Source organism: Protomyctophum bolini, assembly GCF_963924005.1.
Source record: "Protomyctophum bolini genome assembly, chromosome: 7".
Lineage (NCBI taxonomy): Eukaryota > Metazoa > Chordata > Actinopteri > Myctophiformes > Myctophidae > Protomyctophum > Protomyctophum bolini.
The window spans coordinates 9283019-9305858 of record NC_137868.1 but is presented as its reverse complement, the minus strand read 5'-3'; the positions used below and the strand labels follow the sequence as shown (position 1 = coordinate 9305858).

Sequence of the window (22840 nt, the reverse complement as noted above, 5' to 3'; positions counted from 1 at the left end):
TCAAAATAAATGAATGAACTAATGACCAAGTTATTTTGAGTGAGCATAGTACCTTCTGCTCTGTGGTCTTTAGAGCAAATTGTTTCAGAGGTTCCTCTTTCACAGGTTTCCGTATGCGTGCCACAGTTTGGCCCTCACAGTTCTCGATGCGCAGACGCAGGTCCTTGATCTGACTGATGTAGGACTTGCAGACGAACTCATCTTGTTCACCTGTGGAGTAACACAACAAGGAATTAGGCTTCATTTATACTTAAAAACAATCCCTCTGATTGAAGCTGGGAACTCACTAGGATTAGTATGTGTCAAGGTAATAAAAATGCTAAAATAGTAGTATAACCCATTTTGACCTGAGATCAGATTCTAAAAATGTCTTCTACATCCTGACAGTTTTCTGAAAAAGCTATGTTTCTATGTCAGTGGTTCTTCGATTTTTCAAAAGTAGCAGACCTACAAGCTACGAGCTTGTAGATCTGCTATTTTTCAATAGCTAAATTATAACAGCTAATAGCTAAAACACCAAAAGGGATTCCCGCCCAGAATGGATTAAAGTATAATAAATGTAAATGATTCAATATTCTATATGGTAAATATTTGACAGAAGCTCTACTGTATATGTTTGTGATGGAGCATAATATAGCATATGTTTATGAGATAACATTGCAGATAGGTTGCCAAATCATATCGATGTCCTTTCACAATGTGAACAGCATTTGCATTCTCAAGCCACTGCAGTTTGTGGATACTTACTTGGTAGCTTGGTGAGTGCACGTTGGAACAGCATCTAACATGCATGTGTATTGTATCAGGCACACACACACACACGCTCGCTCATGATGATGATGATTACTATTCTTTTTATTATTGTCGTCCTTTGCAACTATTTAGTGGCATGACTATTTTGCACATGACAAAAATCACTCAGCTAAAAGCCTTAATATTATTATTGTCAACCTTGGCAACTATTTAGTGGTATGACTATTTTGCGCACAGCAAAAATCACACAGCTTAAAGCCTGATAACAATCCTCAGCAAATAAAAAACATAAACATGCAGCCCCACTCAGAACTCTATGAGCTATAGCTATAGCAACGAACAACATGGAACATGAACTGTCAGTTGCTCTAGACAGGTGTGGTGAAAAGCACTATTGTAACTGAACACCCCATCCATGGCTCAGCCTCAAACGCATGGCCATACATTGTCCGTGTGAGCTATAGCTTCGAGCCCCTTCACTCTGCTTAATATCACTCACCTTTGCGTTTAGTAACCATTGCTCCTGAAAGGTGAATTCACAGTTATCTGCTGTTGCTAAACATCTGCAGTCACTAACTACAACATACTTAGAAGTAATTCCAAATTAAGTTTCCTACAGTATACGTAATGACGTAATGCAGCCAGTTCAGTTTGAACAACGTTCAAACGTTCAACGGTAACCAGTTAAACGCTATACTGTATGTTCTAATAGCTTTACAATCACACAAATGTCCGCCGAATGTTTGCCTAAATTACGAGCCCAGAATAGGGATGCTAGGGTTCATGTGGTTAATTAAAACGAACAGTTTGGAGTAACTCTGAGGTAGGCTACCTTTCTCCATGGAGTGAAGCAGGTTGTCAAAGTGCTGGGTTGTCTTGGCGTATTCTCCCTCAATCTGCGTTTGGTCGTCGGGGCCGAAGAGCTGCGAGTCCTTGCTGTCACGCATGAAGTCCTGGTAATGGAGTTCCACGTTCTTCATCATCAGCCTGTACTCCTCTGTCTTCATCGTCTTAAACTGTACAAAAGAAGAGGAGAAGTTAAGCTTATTGACGTAATTTCGACTAGAAATATATACGTATATATTTTGGGCCAAATAAAGGAGGCTTTAATGCGGGAGTGCAATTCATTCTTTGCAGTTCCACAAATAATCAAAAGAATGTGCTAGTATAATGGTATTAAGAACATTTTGCTATTCCTACTTCATTTTCCCATGACAGCATCAAATAAGCACAAGGAACACATCCAAGCAACAAAGAAACTCCTATTTGCTGTTTGGTGATTACAAACGCTATAACGGGACACAGAACAGGGCAATTAATTTATCCCTGTGATTTAATTTAGATTCTCTTTGATGTAATCAACCTTCTTAGTCCAGGCATAAAAGCGGTCTTAAATAGTCTCTCATAATAGTCTTACAGTGTATCTCCATTATCCAGAATTACTCATTAGTGAATTTATAACAACATTGTCGGCTCTGGGTGGGAGGTCAATAAAAATACAATCTACCACATGCTTATCGGTCAATCTTCTCAGTGGATCTACACATCGGGGGGCATAACGAATAAATTATATGAAAATGGGAATTACTCGCTGGCAAATATTTAGCATAGAAAATATAGTGAATGCCTCATTCATACAGGTGGATTCCTTTCAATTGTGGTGCAGAAGTTCCGGAAGGTCAACATTGTTCCGAATAAACATTACATTGTTTTATCGCCGAGTTGCATCAGCATTGTGTGTGAACTGTGAATGCCCCCCCCGGTGTGTAAGGATCTTCAGAGACACTGTGGATCTTATTGTGTGTGTATACTGTATACCGTAACATATTGTTATATAAAACTCACTATTGTGATGTTCCAGGTTCGTATTTGCTGGATGTCCCTCATGAGGTACTGCCAGGACAGTAGACTCTTCATGTCCACATGGAGTCTCTGCCACAGAATCATCACCTGCTGATGTGAGGAATCCAGGCTAAAGGGTGTAGAGGGCAGAGAGATGTCAGAAACACTGTAAGAGAATGCACTTCTATGTCACAAAGACTGTAAGAGAATGCACTATTGCACTTCTATGTCAGAAAGACTGTAAGAGAATGCACTTATTAAATGCGGTAATGTACGATGATGTCGCTCACCGAAAACAGCCAATCTACCTGTTTTGTCGGTGCACGACACATCTTACTTCATACTACATTGCACAACTGTGTCGCTCGTCCAGAAATAACACATTTCAAAGCGAACAACTCATCCCGACACAGCACGATGAGGCACACACGAAGCATAATAGTCAAATGAACACAGGCTTGTGCTGGACCAAGACCTCACCTGGCAACGCTGTCCACTGCCTCCTTGTTGACTGGAGGGACGAGGAAACAGACAGAGGGGACCACCGCCTCATGACCTGACTGGTTCAGCACTTTCCATTTGAACGGCTGCGAGTTGTTGAGCAGAGCGCATTCATCTCCTTTATGGACAATGATCTGAAACAGGAGCCAGAAAACAAAATGTATTTTTATTACACTTTCTTTTCCTATTTGTGTGTTTGCATGGATCCTCATGTTTTGTAGTATGTTTTGTTTATTGTTTAATTATAGAAAAGTGCTATATTGTCATTTTGTATATCGCTAGAGAGAATAAGAGAATGTGTGGTCACCTTCCCATACAGTATGTGTGGTGTCTAGAGATATAGTTATAGATTTAGAATGGTACATGTGAACAGCAGGCACTCTCACCTCCATCTGTTTGAAGTCGCAGACGGCCTGAACGGGCAGTTTGCCTTTGATAGAGGCGGTGGGGTTGCGTGGCTTCAACTGGATGACGGTCCTAGACCTCTTGTTCAAGCCGGTCATATGAGTCTTGAATTCATTCAGTTGCTCCTTCTCATCCTGTTGTGAAACAAGATAAATTTAATCGGAAATCAATTAACCTTTGGGCTCTAAAAAGAAAGAGCGTTTAAAATCTCCCCTCTTGGTAAAAAAGCATTTGTGTGAATATTTGTCCCACGGTCTGTGAAGTCAGTTATGTGTGCAATGTGACGCACCGCCGCATCCTGCAGCAGATCTTCGAGGCGTGTGGCCGTGGTGTTGCGATCGCAGGAGTACTTCTTCTTCATGCTATCCTGCATCTTCTTCAGCTTCTCCTGAGCCTCTTTCACGTCAGCGAAGAACTGTCACAGAAAGAAACGGCACAACATGACAGAGAATTAAGGTTCAAGGTTTGACGTGTGCGAGTGTCGCATGGAGTGTTGAATGGGACCGCTATTGAAAGGTTTGTTATTTTTCTGTTGGTATCATTTTAACCACTTATGCCCTATATACTTCATTGTGTAACGAATCATTAGCGTTGCTGATCTGCAACGCTTTATGAGCTTGTAGTTCTGCTCTTTTTTAAATAATAAATATATATATGTATGATCCATACCTGATAGTAGGCAGTGTTTTCTTTGAGATGAGCTTCGATGCAACAGCACAGCTGGAGGATCCAGCTCCACTGAGTCTGCAGACCAGCTGTGAAGGCCTGGCAGGGACAAGGAACAGATTACTTTGGTTAGATAAGGAGTCTTTACACTGCACATGAATGCCACCAGGTGGCAGTCTAGTATTCAGTAAATTCAGTAAGTCTGCATCAAAAGAGACAATCATTATGTTTTACTAGTGCAACATTACGTGGCTTTCTAATCTGTGTCAGAGGAATACAATCTACTGTAACAATGTTATATAAAATAATATGAAATGAACCAAGAAACTAAGTTGAAATCAATACAATATAACTACTTTTTGGCTTTTGTTGCAGAAGCCTTGGGAGTCTCTGATATATACCTCTGTATGTCCAGGAACAGTTTTGAGGAAATATGCACATTCTTTCTTTAACAGGAAACATTGGTATTATTCACCTCAACCGTCGTCTTGCCTGGGTGACCATCTCTGATGAGTTTGTCTCCCATGGCCTGGATGTCATTAATCTTCTTTTCCCTCAACTCCAGCTCACGCATGAGACCCTGAAGAACAGAGACATTATAATGAATAACAACCCAGGGAGCAGGGACCACATTAATGTTAATTTGTACCATCATTCATGTATCCTGTTCTTATTCTTGTCTATGCTTGGTCAGGCTTTTTAACGAACCCATGTTTTGCATAATATTTCAGGGTAGTCCAGTCAACTGTGCTGTCACATGACTGATGGCAGACTGTGGATCTGATTGATAACAAGGCAATATTGCCATAAAGAATATTAGCCTGTGGCAACCTGTGCTAAAAGGGTGGGAGTCAGTTAGGTTGTCATAAACATTGTACGCAAAAGGGCATCCTCTGCGTCAACAATGGTTGTGAAACTAACTGACTAAGCATAGAAATATGTGTTGGTTTTAGAAGTTTGAAATGAACATTCAGAGACAACGACGTTAAAGTTCAAGTTGAAAAGCACACTACCGAGTAGTTGTCCTTCTTGGCGATCATATTGGCGTTCCTGTCACTCCAGTCAAAGTTGACCTCTTCCTCCTCTTTGTCGTTCAGCCACATCAGCTCCTTGGTGGCAGCGCTGACGAAGGCATGGAGGGAGTCCAGGTGTCTCAAGCGGGACTTGGAAGAGTTCTGGGAAGTTCATGTAAAGGTGTTAGATAGTCATCTATAAGTAGTAGTTAAAAGGTTCATTTCAATAGTTTCAAAATTGTATAGAGTATTTACCAGTAGCTTGGCATACTGAAGGTCCAGTTTACCCAGATACTCTCTGTATGTCCCCTTGCTGACAGGAGACAGTTGGGTCTGAAGAAAATCACAGAGAAACTTTAGAAATAAAACTTACAGTTTAACCCAGGGATGTGTGGTCTGCCTGCCCTGTATACTGTATACACATAAATCACAGTTACACGTTGATGGATAGTAATTCCTATAGCTAACCCTAAAATGGATTTACTGCTTTGGTACTACCTCGTCAGCTTTGGCCCGTTCAATCTTGTTGCGGAAGTCCTCCACGGTCTGATGTAGTCCTCTGTGGCTGCCCAGCTGGGACTCCACGGTGGGCAGGTCAGAGCCCCACTCCGCTTCATCGACGCGACGCTGATTCTCCTCCACCCAGGCCAGCAGGTCCTGGGCGTAGCGTAAGGTCACGTCGTCCAGCTCAGGCCGTGCCTTGGAGACGGTCTTCTGTGCGGTTTGTGTCATCATGGGGGCCTGGGCGACGGTCACGGCCGACTTCAGACGCAGGTTGTAATCGCTGCGCAGGTTCACCAGGCGCTCATGGATGCGATATACCCTGTGGGAAATACAGACGGTTATTGTTTATTTCAGTGTTTCATTTTCAGTTTCATGTTTGATCTTCAGATTATTATTCAATAAGACGGAGTGCCGTGGTTTTTGTACTTTTTCAGTTTTGTATGTGTCTATGGAGTTAACATTACTCTAATAGGCCCCCAGGGTGTGGTTAGAATATTATACTGTATATAGAAATACATATTTTTGAAAAAGATCTTTCTCCTTGTATAATCATAGTACCTTTTGTGTGTGTGTGGGGGGGGGGGGGGGAGGGCGGGTCATGGCATTCCCTCTGTAATATGTAAAGGAATGGCTAATATAGCCGTGTCATTATTTCACGTGGCAGAAGTGCCTCTCACCTGCGGTACATCTGCTCGGCCTGCGGGTGGCGCCCGTCTTTGAGCAGCTGTACATCGTTGAACAGGAGTCGGATCATGCCGTCGGCCTTGTCCAGTTCCCGCTCCACCTCTGCGGTGTGCTGAGCAGGTTTCCCAGCATTCAGCAAACGAATGTCCTGCAGGGATGAGAACACACACACGGTCTTCTACCATGTCTAACATAAACCATTCACAAAGGGGAAAAAAGGGATGGTGATCACTGACATAAAGGAAAAGATCCAGTCTCTACCCGAGGGGTTTTCTAGGTTGTGAATCGACATGTAGGTTTAAATCGGTATGTTGTGGCACCGAATGTTTTTGCATTCCATGCGACACCCACACATGTCAAACCTTAAACCTTAAATCCATCTTCTTATTGAGTTACTGTGGAATGAATAATTTCCTGGCCAGCTGGTTCAAACGAGGGCTGTAAGTCTGCTCATGATGGGGACACTGGATCACATGACTGCTATGTGTCATTTAAAAAACATCCTGCCACATAGCTGAGGACAATGGCCCTGTCCGTAGACTTTAGCATCTTTTGACCCCAGTTAAACACGGCATTCATTCCCTGGTTTTGACAGCAATTACTACAGACCCAGATGAGAGATCTCATTTTTATCTAGGTTCCCTGACATAATCTGTGGCCTGGGATCCCCATGAAGCTGAGGTTCCGAACAGAGAAAACACGATCGAAGTGCGAATATATGTTTAGGCATTATGAAACTAGTCCGATGCGATGCCCACTGGGAAAGCATGACCCTTGGGTTATGCAATAACCACTATAGATGGTATGCGCATGCATAACGTGAATGGCAGGTCAAGTTAATTTAATGTTGTTTAAAGTAATTTAATGCAATAAAATCTGACTTTTCTGTTTGGATGTCGAGGCCAGAAAGTAGTTTTTTGCCACTCAGTAGGCGTTCCCGCATAACTTCCGGGTATGATGATGATGTCACGCGCATACCCTCTATACCCATTAAACCCATTGTAAGAGTACTTACAGTAGTGCGGTATCATAGTGATGTAGTAAAGGCATATGGGCATTTGGGATATGGGATATGGCATATAGGTATTCAGAAGAAATATTAATAAAGCACAGAAACGGCATTGTTCACAAAAAAATGTTTGTATTCATCATCTGTTAACTAGTGACTGACCGTCTGCAGCAGGGTCTCCAATTGGTTGAGCTGTTCTTCACACACCCCAGACTCCATCTGAACTTTACCCACAATCCTCTGGAGCCTCTCGAGTCTGAGGGAGCAAAGAAATACCATACATTAAAATAATAAACTTTATTTATATAGCACCTTTCATACATAAATGCAGCTCACAGTGCTTCACAGGGCAGAACATAAAAATAGCAATAAAACACAAGAATGGCAAGAAAAACAATGGCAAAGACATGCCATGACATGCAGCAAATCAGTCAGGAGTGGACAGAGTATAGGAACGCAGATATTAAAACTCAACTAAAAGCAAGAGTGAAGAGGTGAGTCTTGAGTTGAGATTTAAAAGGAGAGATTGCACCACCAACAGTAGACAAACTTCAGCCACACTGTCGCAATGTAGTAACTTGGATTTCAGATGGAGAGATGTGTTGCATCAATCCTCTCTACCCTTTCCTATTAGCTGCTATGCTATCACTATTTGACCTCTTTAAACTAGGAAAAAATGCCCAGATACATGAATCAGATCCAGATAGGATAAAAGGAATATCCTCATACTAAATATTCTGCTCCCATTATTTCATTTGCTTATTTGTGAAAATTCCCAAATAATCTTAAATTACATAAAACAATGTTATACTGCATTATACAGTAGATTATGACACCAGTTTTAGATGTTTTGATATATTCATGATTTCATCTGAATTTCAAAATATATGTAAATGCCAATATGACTTCATCAACCAGCCTTGTGCACCACCACATAAACCTCACAAAGCCACGAGTGTAAACATCCAGTATATAACGATTATAAAAAGCTAGCCCATCTGCCATGAAAGCCATATGCCTAGTCTATAATTTTACTAACCTAATACAGCTCACTCAGAATTATTCCTGGTCAATTTTGGCTCTCACAGTACAACCCTCTTCTGTACGGTTTATTCCGGGTAAGAGAGACCCTGTACTTCTCACAGTCCCACTGTGTCCTAGTAATTCTCTCTGGCCTGAGTGAGACAAATGTCTCAGTTCTGCAACGGCAATGCTTTATTCTGCTTGTTCAGCCATTCCATGTCGCTTCACCATCAACGAGCCACTCAAGAGTGCCAGATGACCAGGTCAATCTTGTGACAAGGACCAGCACGTTGCCATGCCTAACACACCACCAGCACTACCCAATAAACACAACGTTTGCTATGGCTTATCTTCTCCATTTACAGTATGAGACATACACTAGTATTATTTCTACAGTATTTCTACATAGTACTGCCTGATGCAATCAGGACAATACACATTTTGTCTCTCAACCAAGAGACAAAATGATTAAATAAGCCATATGCCACTAATAAAAAAGTATTTAAGCTGTGCTTTTTTAGTTTTTGTTTGTTTGATTTACTTGGCGACAGCAGTCTATTTACTTCATAGCAACACCGACAGATGTAATTAAGCATAATTTGTTTCTCTGACATTGTTTCTTAATTTAATTGTATTAGAAGCACTCAAGTAGAAGTTATATCATTACTGCAATTTTACTTTTACTCACCTCTCAAATTCTGTTCTGAGCAGCTTTTCTCTCTCAAGAATGGCCACATGCAGTAGACCCCATTCCTTCTCCACATCAAAGGGGTGGTAGCTGGGGGGGACCTTCACCTGGCCAGCCTGCACTGCACTCTGTGGGGGGTGAATATGTCATAAGTCAACATTAATTTGTGGACAAGAGGAGAGGAGAGGAGAGGAGAGGAGAGGAGAGGAGAGGAGAGGAGAGGAGAGGAGAAGAGAAGAGAAGAGAGAAGAGAAGAGAAGAGAAGAGAAGAGAAGAGAAGAGAAGAGAAGAGAGAGAAGAGAAGAGAAGAGAAGAGAAGAGAAGAGAAGAGAAGAGAAGAGAAGAGAAGAGAAGAGAAGAGAAGAGAAGAGAAGAGAAGAGAAGAGAAGAGAAGAGAAGAGAAGAGAAGAGAAGAGAAGAGAAGAGAAGAGAAGAGAAGAGAAGAGAAGAGAAGAGAAGAGAAGAGAAGAGAAGAGAAGAGAAGAGAAGAGAAGAGAAGAGAAGAGAAGAGAGAGAAGAGAAGAGAAGAGAAGAGAAGAGAAGAGAAGAGAAGAGAAGAGAAGAGAAGAGAAGAGAAGAGAAGAGAAGAGAAGAGAAGAGAAGAGAAGAGAAGAGAAGAGAAGAGAAGAGGAAGAGAAGAGAAGAGAAGAGAAGAGAAGAGAAGAGAAGAGAAGAGAAGACTTGCCTCAAAGGACTGGAAGATAAGTTTAGACCGGTGCTTGTCAGCCTCCTTAGTTGGCAGTTCTGACTCTTTGAACTTCAAGAATTGACGCCACAGGATCTATAGTGGGAAAGATTACATTAAACATTTTCCTTCCTTGATGCTATTATGGTATACCTTCTACATACAGTACACACACACGCACACACACACACACACACACACACACACACACACACACACACACACACACACACACACACACACACACACACACACACACACACACACACACACACACACACAATACAGTATACAGTATATATTTTAGTCCACTGTGAAAGTCGGATTTTACGGGGGCCAGTTTCGAATTGCAGCCGTCCGTAGGTGCTCTTTGAGAGCGGTTTTGAAGGAGTCAAGGGATTCACATGTCTTAATAACTGTTGGTAGGGCGTTCCACATTTTGGTGGCATAGGAGCGAGAATAATTTATTCCCTTGTTTGTGCCGAATCTGGGTTGCACATGGTTTGTTGCACTCCCTCTGGTGTTGTGGGTGTGGACTTCGTTAACATTAAGGAAATATTTAGACAGGTACATGGGTATCTTGAATCTTGTGGACCAGACCCATTGCAAAATGCTGTACTCTGTCATCGACCCTAAGCCATTCCAGCCTGTCAAAGTGGGCAGGGGTGAGGTTGGTTCGGGGGGTGACGCCAAGTAGGAGCCTGACCAGTTTGTTTTGGGAAGTCTGGAGCCTTGTTTTAAGTGCCTTTGAGGTGCTGTTGTACCAAGAGTTGCATGCATAGTCAAATAAACCTTGTACGAGGGCTCCTGTTAACAACTCCGAGGGCTCCTGAAACAACTCCTAATTGAGATGATTGCATGATGCTGAGTAACTAAGTTAGTTAAGTTTCGCTGAGTTGAAACGAAGAACCAATTAAGTCCATAATTTATTCTCACCGTCCCCCAAAAGCCCCATCTGTCCTGACCCTTATAATTTATAAATTATGGATAATTACTATGGACCTAAATAGTTTTTCATCTCAACTCTTATACCTGTACTTTCTGTATTCCCATGACCGAGTCAAACATAATTGGTTCGACTGTATTATCAAAGAGATGTAATTTGTTTGACCTCTAAGCTGTAAACTTTGTTGTCTGGAAGAGTGTTAAAATAATAAACATTCTGCTTTTGATGATGCTGCATTCCTCATTATTTGAATAGAAAGATCAATGATAAAATGATGTAAAAAAAATAAAAGATATTTCTAAATCATTGTGTGATTTCACCACAAATAAATTGTTTCCCAATGAAAAAGCTCACAACGCATCACATCCACACAATGCATTGTGAGCTTGTGAGTACTGTAGATGTACATTTCGGCATGGGACACCACTGTACAATGAAGTATAGGAATCCTGCTTTACCGTTATACTTTCATAGTCTTTGCAATGCTCCACCCTGTGCATAGCTGATCAGCTTGTAAACTGTATTTCCACTGTTAACTGGAACTGTTACTACGTTTTGTCTTCCAGCTAACCTTTTTAGTAGAAAAAGGAGCTGTGCATAACATCTCTTGTATGTGGAAGAATGTAATAAACACCTAATGAAGTAACTTACTGTCCACTAACGGAAGATTTGATTTTCTGATTGTAAGCAGCTACACACACACACACACACACACACACACACACACACACCGTCACACACACACACACACTTAGACACTCCGACCTCTAGCAGTAATTCGTGTGGTTTCCTACCTCAATCTCCTCAAAGCTGGTGGGGAACTTCTTTTCCTCAAAGATCATGACATGGTGGCGGATCCACTGCAGCAGGATGGTCACCAACTCGTAATACTCCTGCCAGCGGATCTCCAGAGCCTGCAGTAAACACAGCAGAGACGACAGTGTCTCACGCTAAGTCACACACACACACACACACACACCACGGCGACCACGCTAACTCAATTGAACACCGACAACCCTGGTCTTGTATAAGAGGACAAGAAACAGGCGGGACTGAATGGGGGGCAATGGCAGGGGCGAGAGAGAGAGAGAGAGAGAGATAATTCACACTTGCTTTGGCAATATAAATGTATGTTTCCAATGCCAATAAACGCATTTTAATTGAATTGAATTCAACTGAATTGAGAGAGACAGAAAGTGTCACTTTTGTTTTCTATCTCTCTCTCATTGCATGTGTGTGTGCATTGTCGGCGTGCATGTGTATGAATTTTCAATGCTGCACTGAATCAGTACAGAAAGATTCTGCTATATAACTGAACATGCTGCTTTACAACTGTAAATGCAGTAGTCACTACTATCATTTACAACCATTATAGTGTGAAGAGGTGAGTGACGATGACACACATTCTGGGTCTATCCCTGTCCCGCAGAGAGTACAGGAAAAACATGAAGGGCTGATAATTTCCTGTCATACTTGGGATCACAGGACTTCCATTGCTGTGTGAGCTTCGGGTCATGAGGTCCAAAAGCTCATTGTCTGGCTCAGTCCCAAGCCTGTTCAGTGTGCTTACATTTGATTTGATTTTTCTTTTTACTATAATTTTTATCCCACGATTTTGCAACCCAGTTTTTTCACCCAGTGCCAATTATCTAATGTAATCCTGGGCCCCGCCAACCTGGGGGGGCAGCGGACTGACCTCATGCCTCCTTCTATGCATGAGGAGTCCAAGCTGCTTTAAAATAGTTAAAATAGCTGGCTAGTTGAATTATTTAAAATGTATTTTCAAAATAGTAAAAAAAATGGCAAATAAGTTTAGGGATAAGGGAGGCGCAAGATGGAGCCCTCTATCTACAAGCTCACACCACGTCGCGATTCATAAGATCTGCTATTACCAAAACATGTGTATACATTTAGAAAACTTCTAATAGGGACACTACAGGGTATAATGCAACAGTAGCTTGTTGCATTATGCTGTTAGCTGTGAGTGTGGCAGCTGTCACTCACATTGGAGGAGGAGGCGGCGGCACCGCCGCGCGCGTCAGGAATTCGAGGGAAGGCGTCGTACAAAGACGACACGTACGTGATGATGGACTTCTCGTCGGGGTGTGGCACGTCCACATCTGAGAGAAGCACAGAAAGTAATGCTGTTAACAACACATCAACAATCACAAACTATGCAGAGTTGTTAAATGTGCATAATGAACACATGACTGATCGTTGTTATTATTGCCTCGGCTACCCTCACACAAACAAACAGCATTAGCTTCTAAGTGGTCACACCACACCACACCACACACACACACACAATCTGAATCCTGATTGTTAATTTATCTCTAAAAGTGCACACGTCAACCCTTACGGGTGCAAATTAATGTTCCACACATGTTATTCACTTTAGTAATTATGGATTTAGCATTTCATGTTCTTCAAAATGTAATTAGAAGCTAGAACACAATGCACAGTAAACTCCTCAGTGTTCTGCTAACTCCCTTCCTGAGGACTATACTGTGTGGATTCAAACAGCTGCAGGGGGACGATGAGGGGATATGTTTTTATCCCTGCTTCTGGTCAGACTGAATCTTTGGGGATTAAGGCAATGCACGTTAACCCTGGTATCCCTTTTTGGGGAAAGTGTGTCGTCTACTCCACATCTGTCAAAATCTGTTAGAATTAGTCAAATTTGAAGCCTTACCCTCGGGGTCTAGCAGACGCGTCACTCCCAGGTCTCTCTCGGCCACGTTGAAGGCATGCTCCAGGTTCTCCAGGTTGGTCTGACGGTACACTTTGCTCATGTCAATCAGTCTGGGCCTATAGTAAGGCAAACACACACACAGGGATTGTCAGTCAGCACCAATATGCAGCAAAGTATATCTGGAGATACGGTTAAAGTAGCTCTGGTGGTAAGGAAAGATTTATTGTGTATATTAAACACAATATTAATACATATTCCATTCAATTTAAATGTAATGCGATTATTGTGCCAGTTTAACCACTGTCAATCTGGCGACACAAATTTGGGCATGTCCAAAGTTTCTAATATTTTGGAAATTAACAAAAATCTGCACAGTCAAAGTCACACCTCCAGTACAATAGTACACTATTGGCTATTCTCTGTGTAATGTCATGAAAACTGAGTTGAGCCATTTATTAGTTTAATCACATAAAAAAGCAAATGGCTACACCCCAGGCACCAACACAAACACTGTCAATCTAAATTGCTCTAGCCAACTACCTCCATGCCTTTTCACTCATGTAGCATGATGTTGAAACCACTGGCCATGTGTTGTTTGAGGTTAGCCGCGCTTACTGCCTCTGCCCCATGGTTTTGTTGGAGACACGCTACAGTAGAAGAATGCTTGTACCGGATCTATTTTCACATCAAGGTGTACACTGACTCCTTTGGGCATTTCAGTGCATCTAACAAAAGCCGAGTATCAAAGCACTGCCATGCAAAGAGCAGCTACACGATAACCAGAACTGCATGTTCTTTACTGGCAACTAACCACACCTTCAGGCTACTCCAGGCTATCCTTGTTTCCCTCTTTTCTTTAGATGCGTTAAACAGCAGTACAGAATAGGCTAAAGGAGATAAACAAATTGAACAGCCGTACAGCTCTCTGCCACGTCGCGTAGAGCAGGCGGCATAGTGGTCTCCATGAAAGGGAGGACACTCCATCAGCCTCACTTCCCGGACATAGAACTGCCTCTCTGGTCTGGAGGAGCTGCCGCTGCGCTCTCTCCCGCTTAAGTTAGAAGAGTTCCATCCACCACTTAGTTGGTGGTCCCCTGAGTGGAACACACTGCCGCCGCGGGGCGACCCTGGGCTCAGAGAGCCCCGATCCGACTCCCAGGACGAGCATCTCGAGGGGCCATCTTCACAGAGCATGACCACCCGATCGTCCAGATCACTCACAGAGTCCGAGACGCTGCCAGTCGAGCTGACACTCCGTTTCTTGGATTTCAACTTCTTCTTCAGGCTGAACATTTCGGTGACCGCTGGCAATTAAAGTTCTCCGTAAACAAAAGGACTCTGCAAGCCTCCCCATCCCCAGGACCAGGGTTTGAGCTCTGCACGTGAAAATGTAGAAATTATAACATAATGCTGTGCTAGCGTGACCTGAATACAACCCAAGGAAAAGGTAACCACACCTCCCCTGGATTAATGCCTCTCTCTCTCTCTCTCTCTCTCTCTCTCTCTCTCTCTCTATTGCAGGTACATGCTCAGGTTTAATGGAACCTGCCCCTGCAGGTATCTCTTTCTACCTCTTTATAGTATGTTGACTCCAAAACAAAACCACACATAGTTTAACGATTGCACTTCTAGAGTCCTCGGTAGTGTCCACGAGTTAGCCACTAACCCACCTTTGAAATGCAAGGCCAGCTCAGAGACAATGGCTATTTGATGTCAATAAAACATAATCTTTATTGGCTTTGAATGTACATTCAAAGCCATTACATATTTATAACGTATTGTGATTGTGCATACTGCACCAGACTGTATGCTCCAAAGACTGTATGCTCCAACTCTTGAGGCAGATAAGCAACCTCACCTCCAAAAAGAATCCCAAAACAGGTCAACACTATTATGGTTGCATATTCATAATAATAAAAAATATATAGAGTTGCATGGGGATTTGGGGGATATCATTAGACTAGCAGGCAGATTGTCACTCGTTGGGGAAAACATACCACAAAATGTCAAAGAAATAAAGTCGCTTGTTAAATTTTCCAAACAAGCAATTATATTTTTAAAACAAGCCCAAACCACGACTTGTGATATTTTCGAGCAACTCTATGAGAAAAATATAAAGTAAAGTCACGGATTATAAGTGGCAACACCCACTGCAGGTGGTATTCCTAGCCTAAGGGCTTGTCAGGTTGACATGAATGCATGAATTCATGACTTACTGAGGCAGAATGGGGCCTGTACTATCAGGCACACTACTGAAAGCAGGGATACGGCTCACAGTCACAATCATGCCACATTTTGCCAAGACAAACTCCTGCATACCTGCCAGTGTCAGAAAGGTAGCCAAGCTGTGGCTACCTGCCCTCCTCCCCCTGGAAACCACACTACTGAGTACAACAGTTCAAGTTAGCACTGCAGGGATCTATACAAAGTGTACAAAGTCACATCAACCAAATGACCATGTTGTGCTGAAAGAAACCAAAAAGGTATAGTACCGGGTCTGGACCTAAAAGGTACAGTACTGGGTCTGGACCGAAACGGTACAGTACTGGGTCTGGACCTAAAAGGTACAGTGCTGCCTTCACCACGAGCAACACAATTTCAGTATCAGTGGATGAATAAAAGGCTTTAACTGTCTGACATTGTGTGATAAAAGGAGGACACTTTACTGCATGCAGTGTCACTGTTGTGCTATCACAGGCCTGGGGAGTATTAAAAAAAACTGGAATCAGTTTTTTTCAAAACTGAAAACTTGCTTTACTTACATTTAAGTTACATACTCTGTACAGCTGCAAGCAGCACGAAGTATGTGGCTCAGATGCTTATGGCACAGAAAACTAGCATAGCAGGCAACGCAGCTCGAAGGAAGCCAGTTACATGTGAACCAGAGGGTGTCAGTAGAGAGATGCGAGTGAAACAGCTAACTTTTCTCAGTTTTGCGATGGGTGTTGCAATGTTGCCATAGATGCCAACAACCCTCAAGTCTTTAAAGGTTATCAAAGAGCTTGTCAGTGTGCTTCACTGGGTGGATGACACACAATTTATTGGTCTTTTAGATTTGCCATCAACTATATATAAAGTTTTCACTGTGCTAAATGGATTTTGACAAGGTGCAATATATTGTATTGCCTGGGGTACGCAGAGGGAAGGCATACAATGGGGTATTGTATTGTATTGAATTGTAAGCTTTAAAGTGCACAATCCCACAGCTATATTAATGTATTGTTTGGCTGCCAAAATGTATGCCTTTTAAGATGCTCAGAAAAGAATTGTGATTTGAGATGCATTGGACAATGGTGAAATAAGGGTAATCACGTAATCCCCAAATCAAACCATGCATATAGACACTAAAACCAAAATGAAACCCAAAACCTGCAAACCCTCTGTCCAACATGATTGACATTGACAGTACTAGCACTTTAAATTCAATCACTGACAATTACTCTGTGCTTATACCACTGTGATGAAATATTGTTCAAATACAGTATCAAATACAGCCACTGAAATGTCCTAGGCACTGACACAATGCTATGAGACAGCCAGAGTGCTGTCACTGCAAAGCAAGCTATTATTGAGCAGCAGAGGTCAGATGATTCATTTCACAACTTTTTTAAGTCAGTGATTGAGGGGCCCAAGGATTTAACAGAGAGCCTGCAGTTTCCCAGGAAACAGAGACTGCCCAAAAGGCGAGTAGAGATATCGAGCACACATTTCAGAGCCCAGAAGAGTACAACAGGAAACAATACTTTGAGGTAACAGACTTAGTGAACCGAGTAAACATTTCGCTCATAGTGGTGGACAACTGGACATGGAAAAGCTCCCTCTTTGGCTGAGAGGTAGATAGTTTGGTTTCCCACGTGGGAGATCTGAGTTTGAAATGGATCCACGTGGTTACTTTGGGGACTTTCAGGTCAAAGGAGGGTGATTGTAGCAGAGTAGCCCTGCTTGATGCCTATAGAAACCTAATATCGCACTTTTCTTGAGGGGATTCCCATATGGAATACATGTTTGGCTACTCTTGCGGAAAAATGTAAAATCCAGGCGATAAACATGCAAACTATACTACTATAGCCAATGGTAAATTGACCACTCACTGGTGCTTGTGTATGACAGCGTTGAAGAGCTTGCCGTCCCTCCAGCTGGTGGTGAAGTTGTCGCATCGGATGCCCTGGTACTCCTCCGTCATCCTCTGGGACCACAGTAACAGCTTCTCCTTGGCTGTCATGTCATCTGACTGGCCATTGATCTGGATGTCCGAGATCTAAGGGGAACGGTTTCAGAGATAAAGTTAGATAAAATGACGTGCGAGATGCTTAGAATAATGTGGAAAAATAAATGATTAATTAGAGGAAATGAGGATCGAGCTGGACTTTGAGTTGAATCCCAACCATATTCTATAGAACTTTGATTGAAAGAGTGTCAATCCCAAGTGGAGAAGTAATCAATATTTACATATTAGCCAAGAAGAAGAAAGTGAGAGCGCACACATAATTATTCTATGGCGTGTAGAGGCTTTCTGTGCTGCTCTGACCTGTCTAATTGGACCATGAATACGCAACATCAGAGCTCATTGACATGAAGACTGCTTCTGATTTGGGTCACAGGACTTCTGTCTGCTGTGGCCTGGGAAGATGCCTCTGTGTAAATGCATCCAGATTACTGATTTCATTTGGGGGAGTTTGGGAATGGTTAAGCATGAAGGTGAGTCATAGCCGACTGAGCTTCCCTTGAGTTTTGGATGGCTGTGGCCACTGTTTTGTGTGTGTTTATGATTGAAATCTTCCATCCAGGATAGCCCCACCCTAGATCTCTCAGATGAGCTGCAAGGCTCCATGAGTCACCACCAGCCAACCACTGCACTGCTAGTTTCCCATAGAACAGACCCCACCACCCTCCTTCTTGTTTCAAGGGAACCCCGTTGGTGGTGTATCTGTGGGAACACAATGGTCCTTTAGCTTCACCCGACCAGTCAGATCCCTCCTTCATTTCTCTTGGAATCATTTGACTGGCGACTAGGGAGGGTGCGGCTGGCACAGAAGATTGGGATAACTGCCAGGCAGCTCAGAGGGCATAGTGAGGAAGAGAAGCTTGGCTGCGCTGAGCTGCGAGATCAAAATGGCCTGTAGTGTTGGATTTCAGGAGCTCTACTGTAACCCTGACACGCCCTTCCCATGCAGTGGGCGCCAGCGACAGCCTGACTCATATCCTCACAACTATTGACTCATGTTCTATAAAAATGGCTCTGCAGGGCACCATTATAAACTGTATGTCCACGTCGCTAATCTCCATGATTTAGAGCGATTAATCACTTGATCTTTTAGTACTGTATCTCTTATGGTGGTTTTAAACTCTGATAAGGAAAGGGTTCATTAGATTATCAAGTGAACAAGGAGAGTGAAAGATAACCACTGATTCCCTTAGTGAAAGATAACCGCTGAATCTCTTAGTGAAAGATAACCACTGATTCCCTTAGTGAAAGATAACCGCTGAATCTCTTAGTGAAAGATAATCACAGAATCCCTTCAGATTGGTTGGAAGTGGAGATCCCGGTCGGAGACGGAGGGGTTGGCGGCTATAATGGGAATGGAACCTATAACACTGACAGAGTAGGAGACCTGGAAGTGGAGGATGATGGTCCAGATCAGACCCAGGGTCAGCTTGGGGTTCCCATCTGCGATGTCGTCGTTTCTGATGTTCACCAGCTTGACCTGGGAGAGACGCATAAGATAATGTAGAATGAAGCCAAATGCCAAGACAGAGATCATCATGCAAAGTAAAAATGTAAAATTTAAATATATCCATTTGTAACTCTGGAAGATCATTATGGGTCCATCCATTTGGTTACCTTTGTATACACTCAAGAGTTAAGGAGGTATATAATACTTCATCATACCTGCCGATGTCTCAGGAAGTCCAGTGCTATCTGTACATTTTGTAGTTTGTGGAATCTCATGCGGCCCTTTTCCCTGGGCTAGAGAGACAAGAGGACAACAGGAGATAACTTTAGAAACATGATAGGCAGGATGGAGTGATACCATCATCAGGAAGGATCCTCTAGTGTTCTGAATGGGGGATGGTTAACCTACTGTAACTGGGGGAAACCAAAATGATGAAGAAAAACGGATAGAAAGACCAACATAAATGACTGGTGAATCTCACAGATCTGTCAAACAAAGAATGGGCCTACATTTTGATCTAGAATTTGCCCATAGAGATGCTGTAGACAGTGTAGAGTGTAGACTAGAGACTAGCATCTCTAATTGGTAAAATTCTATTATGTAGTCTCAAATCATATTGTTTTCGTTAGGGATGTGCGATATAGGCATCATCATATCGATGTTGACCGACAATCCTTCTATAAATGCACAAAATCTCGGTGGGCTTGTGAGTGAGTGTGTCGCCTCGAGAACCACAAAGTGACAAAGAATGTGCCATTTGCAATGACTGTTCAACTTCAGTCACGTGAGAAGGGAAAATACACAATTGTTTAATACCAAACTAAAGTATACTGCGATCAGTAATCAGTATCAATGTCAATCAGCCAAAACGACAATATTGTGCATCGCAAACCAGTTGTTCACCATGACAATGATGGGAGTTTAAAAAAAGAACATAATGGAAATAATTGATTACTGTAAATTACAGCAAAAATAATGAAGGGGGTGTGTTATCATGGAATGGCAGAGCCAATAACATGATTAGTTATTAGCTAGGTCATTTTAGACCCAGGTAAAAGAAAATGCTTATCTTACAGTAATGCAGAACTGTGTAAATATAACATTTTTTTTTGTTATAAAACTGTAATTGAACCAAGATGTAATGAGGATTAGAGTGTGGAACAAAAGACACAAGCTAATTATCAAACAAATGTCAATCGGTTCTGTAATGCGAAAAATGAAATGTGTTTATAACCAGCAACTAGATGGTTTGCAAGCATGTTAACGACAGAGAGTTTTAAATGAAGGAGCAGGCAAAATGACATTTTGAGAAGCCAGAAAGCCACAACGCAAAAATCATGTCACACTCACTATGCACGGCCAAGTCAGTGCACAAAAAGAGGTGGCTAAGTACACCCACTCACCAACCGCAAGCTTCTGACCACGTCTTTCTCCCTCGGCTAGCCCCAGCAAGAGCAGTGCAAAGAGAGGAGGCAAAGGCCACACGGAAACGTTCAGCATACACGAGAGAGAGAGAGAAAGAGGGCAAAGAGGCATACACAAGGAAGAAGAGGAGAAGGAGGCCGGGGCGGAGGAGAACCAGGCACCAGACAGAAAGAGCACAGAGTTCAGAGGGAGAGAGAAAGCCAAAGTGGGGTTAATGGAGTTATGGAGGTGTCAGGAAGACGAGCAGAGCTGGTATATTAGCAGAGCGATACGGCAGCACAGCCAGGCATCTGTAAACTGCTAAATCCTGAGTGTTAATTCAACTCAGAGTGTAAATTGTACACACTCAGTATCTCTTAATGAGTTAACATAACACTGAGGGTTTTACAGCTTAGAGGTCTGAACCCAATGGTGTTTGTGTTATAGAACACCAGCAATCTAATTAGATGTTTGTTCTGCAAGCCTTTAGATTTTAATCATTAAAAGAATAAATAAGGTATGGAACTATCTTTTAAGATAGGTGTTGTTATTGGAGAACACAAAGACATTAGACTGAAGAGTTCAGTTGTCAAACCAGGTCGTTTCTCAACCATGTCCTGTTATGTTTAGCTTGGCAAGATTTTGTTTTATTATGCTTAGTTGGCAAGATTTGGCTCAATTTGAGCTTTTGATTGATAACTTGGATGCGACCGACTACGTTGTGTTGCCACAGGGATTATATTCCATATGCCATCCCTATGGCAACCAAATAGATCAATCAGGATTAAGGCTTGGTTTTGGAGGTTAAAAGGTTGAGGTACAGTAGCAGAGGCAGAGCTTGAAGCGGGCAGGGTCAACGTTCAGGTCCACTCACCAGCGTCTCCCCAGAGAGGACCTCCAGTAGAGAGATCAGGTTGTGTCCATCCCTCAGGTCTTCATACAGGTCAGTCACGTGACGCTGTGCCTGGCAGGAGAAAGGAGAGGAAGAGTTGGACTGAGTTTTAACATGATAAATGCTCCCGCGATGGAGAGCTCATAAATTAGGATAATAGCTGCACCATAATGAATAGGACTGTTTCTCCAAACATTATGTAATTGCTAACGCTACAGTACATGTTCCTTCGGAGAACCATCTCCATCGGTACAATTCTACACAGGTCAGGAATGTATAGCTGCGAGCAGTCAAGAGCCCATCACTCTGTGTGATGCCTGCTGCTCTATAGGCTGCTGCATACTCCAACTCAACAAGAACTTAGAACTTCGCCAGTGCCTTTCAAAGCTTTGTTGGCGTCGACTGACGCCGAACAAAGTTCCTGTCCGTTTGGAGAATGCTGCAGCCACAAGCCTGACAGCTGATAGATAGATGGTTCTCCTAATAAAAAACAGAACAGTAAAACTTCAAAGCTGATGGCTAGTCTCCACACAAATAACCACAGTGCAAAAGCACACAGCGTACAAACATAACCTTTAATGCAGTTATTTCAATTTAATTTCTTGGCTTTTATTATTTTGTTGGCATGCATATTGACTCAGCGGTCGAAATAGGGTGGTTTCTGCCTTAATACAAAAGGTGCTGTTGCATGTATGTGGTAACAGACAAAGGAGGGAGAGAGAGATGTGGAATGGTGCAGTGACAGAGAAGGAGATGATTCATGGTGGTTGGGGAGCGAACAGCTGGCAGAGCCGCAGGGACTGTGGGCTACATGCAGAATCAGATACTCGCCACACACACCACTATAGACAATCACTGAGGTACAGACAGTCCTGATGGAGTACCTACCTCTGCTCTCCGATGCTGGGTGGAGTGGAGAGGAAGAAGGAAGGATGAGAGACGGAGAAATGAGGAATGATGGATCATAAAATGGAAAAGAAAAAAGACAGAAAGGAATGAGAGAGCGAGGGAGGGAGAAACAGAAGAGGTTGATGAAAGTCAATGAGCATGAACGGAAGTATGACAATTTGAGAGAATTGTATTAGAACAGCGGTGGGATCATTGTTGGTACTATAGTGTATAAATGGGACCATTAAATTGAAAACCTGATTGAAAACAGAAATAGTATAAAGAACCACCTGAATATATACTTAGTTGACCAGAGCCTCCGAAAGGTAAATTCTAGCCCATTTAGGACTGAGGCCTAAAAATGCCTTCTAAATCCTTACCTAAGACCTTGTGCAGACCTTGAGATACATTTGTCTTGTGCCATGTCCATGTGGTATATTCATTCTCTGCACTAAAGAGGCATGAACGCAAATGTACTTTGTAACAGTGATTCATTTATGTTGGCACCGTTTTCCAAAAAACATCATACAGTAACACTGCTGACAGTAACTCACTCCTGTCAAGGATAAC

At 42.6% G+C, this 22840-nt stretch overlaps 1 protein-coding gene across 15 annotated transcripts in view; it reads right to left on the bottom strand.

Annotated features, from left to right (window-relative positions):
- The window catches only part of plecb (plectin b), a 114555-nt gene that overhangs the window by 21840 nt on the left and 69875 nt on the right, over positions 1–22840 (bottom strand). For 7 of the 15 annotated variants that reach the window (XM_080768887.1, XM_080768885.1, XM_080768884.1 and 4 more), the window contains exons 3-26: positions 22271–22285; positions 21365–21454; positions 19302–19379; positions 19024–19116; positions 17503–17669; positions 13412–13527; positions 12724–12839; positions 11514–11633; positions 9774–9869; positions 9089–9216; positions 7540–7633; positions 6362–6516; positions 5679–6003; positions 5436–5513; positions 5181–5342; positions 4643–4747; positions 4171–4266; positions 3791–3916; positions 3483–3635; positions 3076–3230; positions 2599–2725; positions 1586–1769; positions 1253–1276; positions 53–210 (exon numbers count right to left, since the gene is read on the bottom strand). In XM_080768887.1, coding sequence (XP_080625013.1) covers positions 53–210; positions 1253–1276; positions 1586–1769; positions 2599–2725; positions 3076–3230; positions 3483–3635; positions 3791–3916; positions 4171–4266; positions 4643–4747; positions 5181–5342; positions 5436–5513; positions 5679–6003; positions 6362–6516; positions 7540–7633; positions 9089–9216; positions 9774–9869; positions 11514–11633; positions 12724–12839; positions 13412–13527; positions 17503–17669; positions 19024–19116; positions 19302–19379; positions 21365–21454; positions 22271–22285 — 2961 coding nt within the window. The remainder of the gene's footprint in view (positions 1–52; positions 211–1252; positions 1277–1585; positions 1770–2598; positions 2726–3075; positions 3231–3482; positions 3636–3790; positions 3917–4170; positions 4267–4642; positions 4748–5180; positions 5343–5435; positions 5514–5678; positions 6004–6361; positions 6517–7539; positions 7634–9088; positions 9217–9773; positions 9870–11513; positions 11634–12723; positions 12840–13411; positions 13528–17502; positions 17670–19023; positions 19117–19301; positions 19380–21364; positions 21455–22270; positions 22286–22840) is intronic. The other 8 variants (XM_080768888.1, XM_080768886.1, XM_080768891.1 and 5 more) reach the window with 3 other exon arrangements.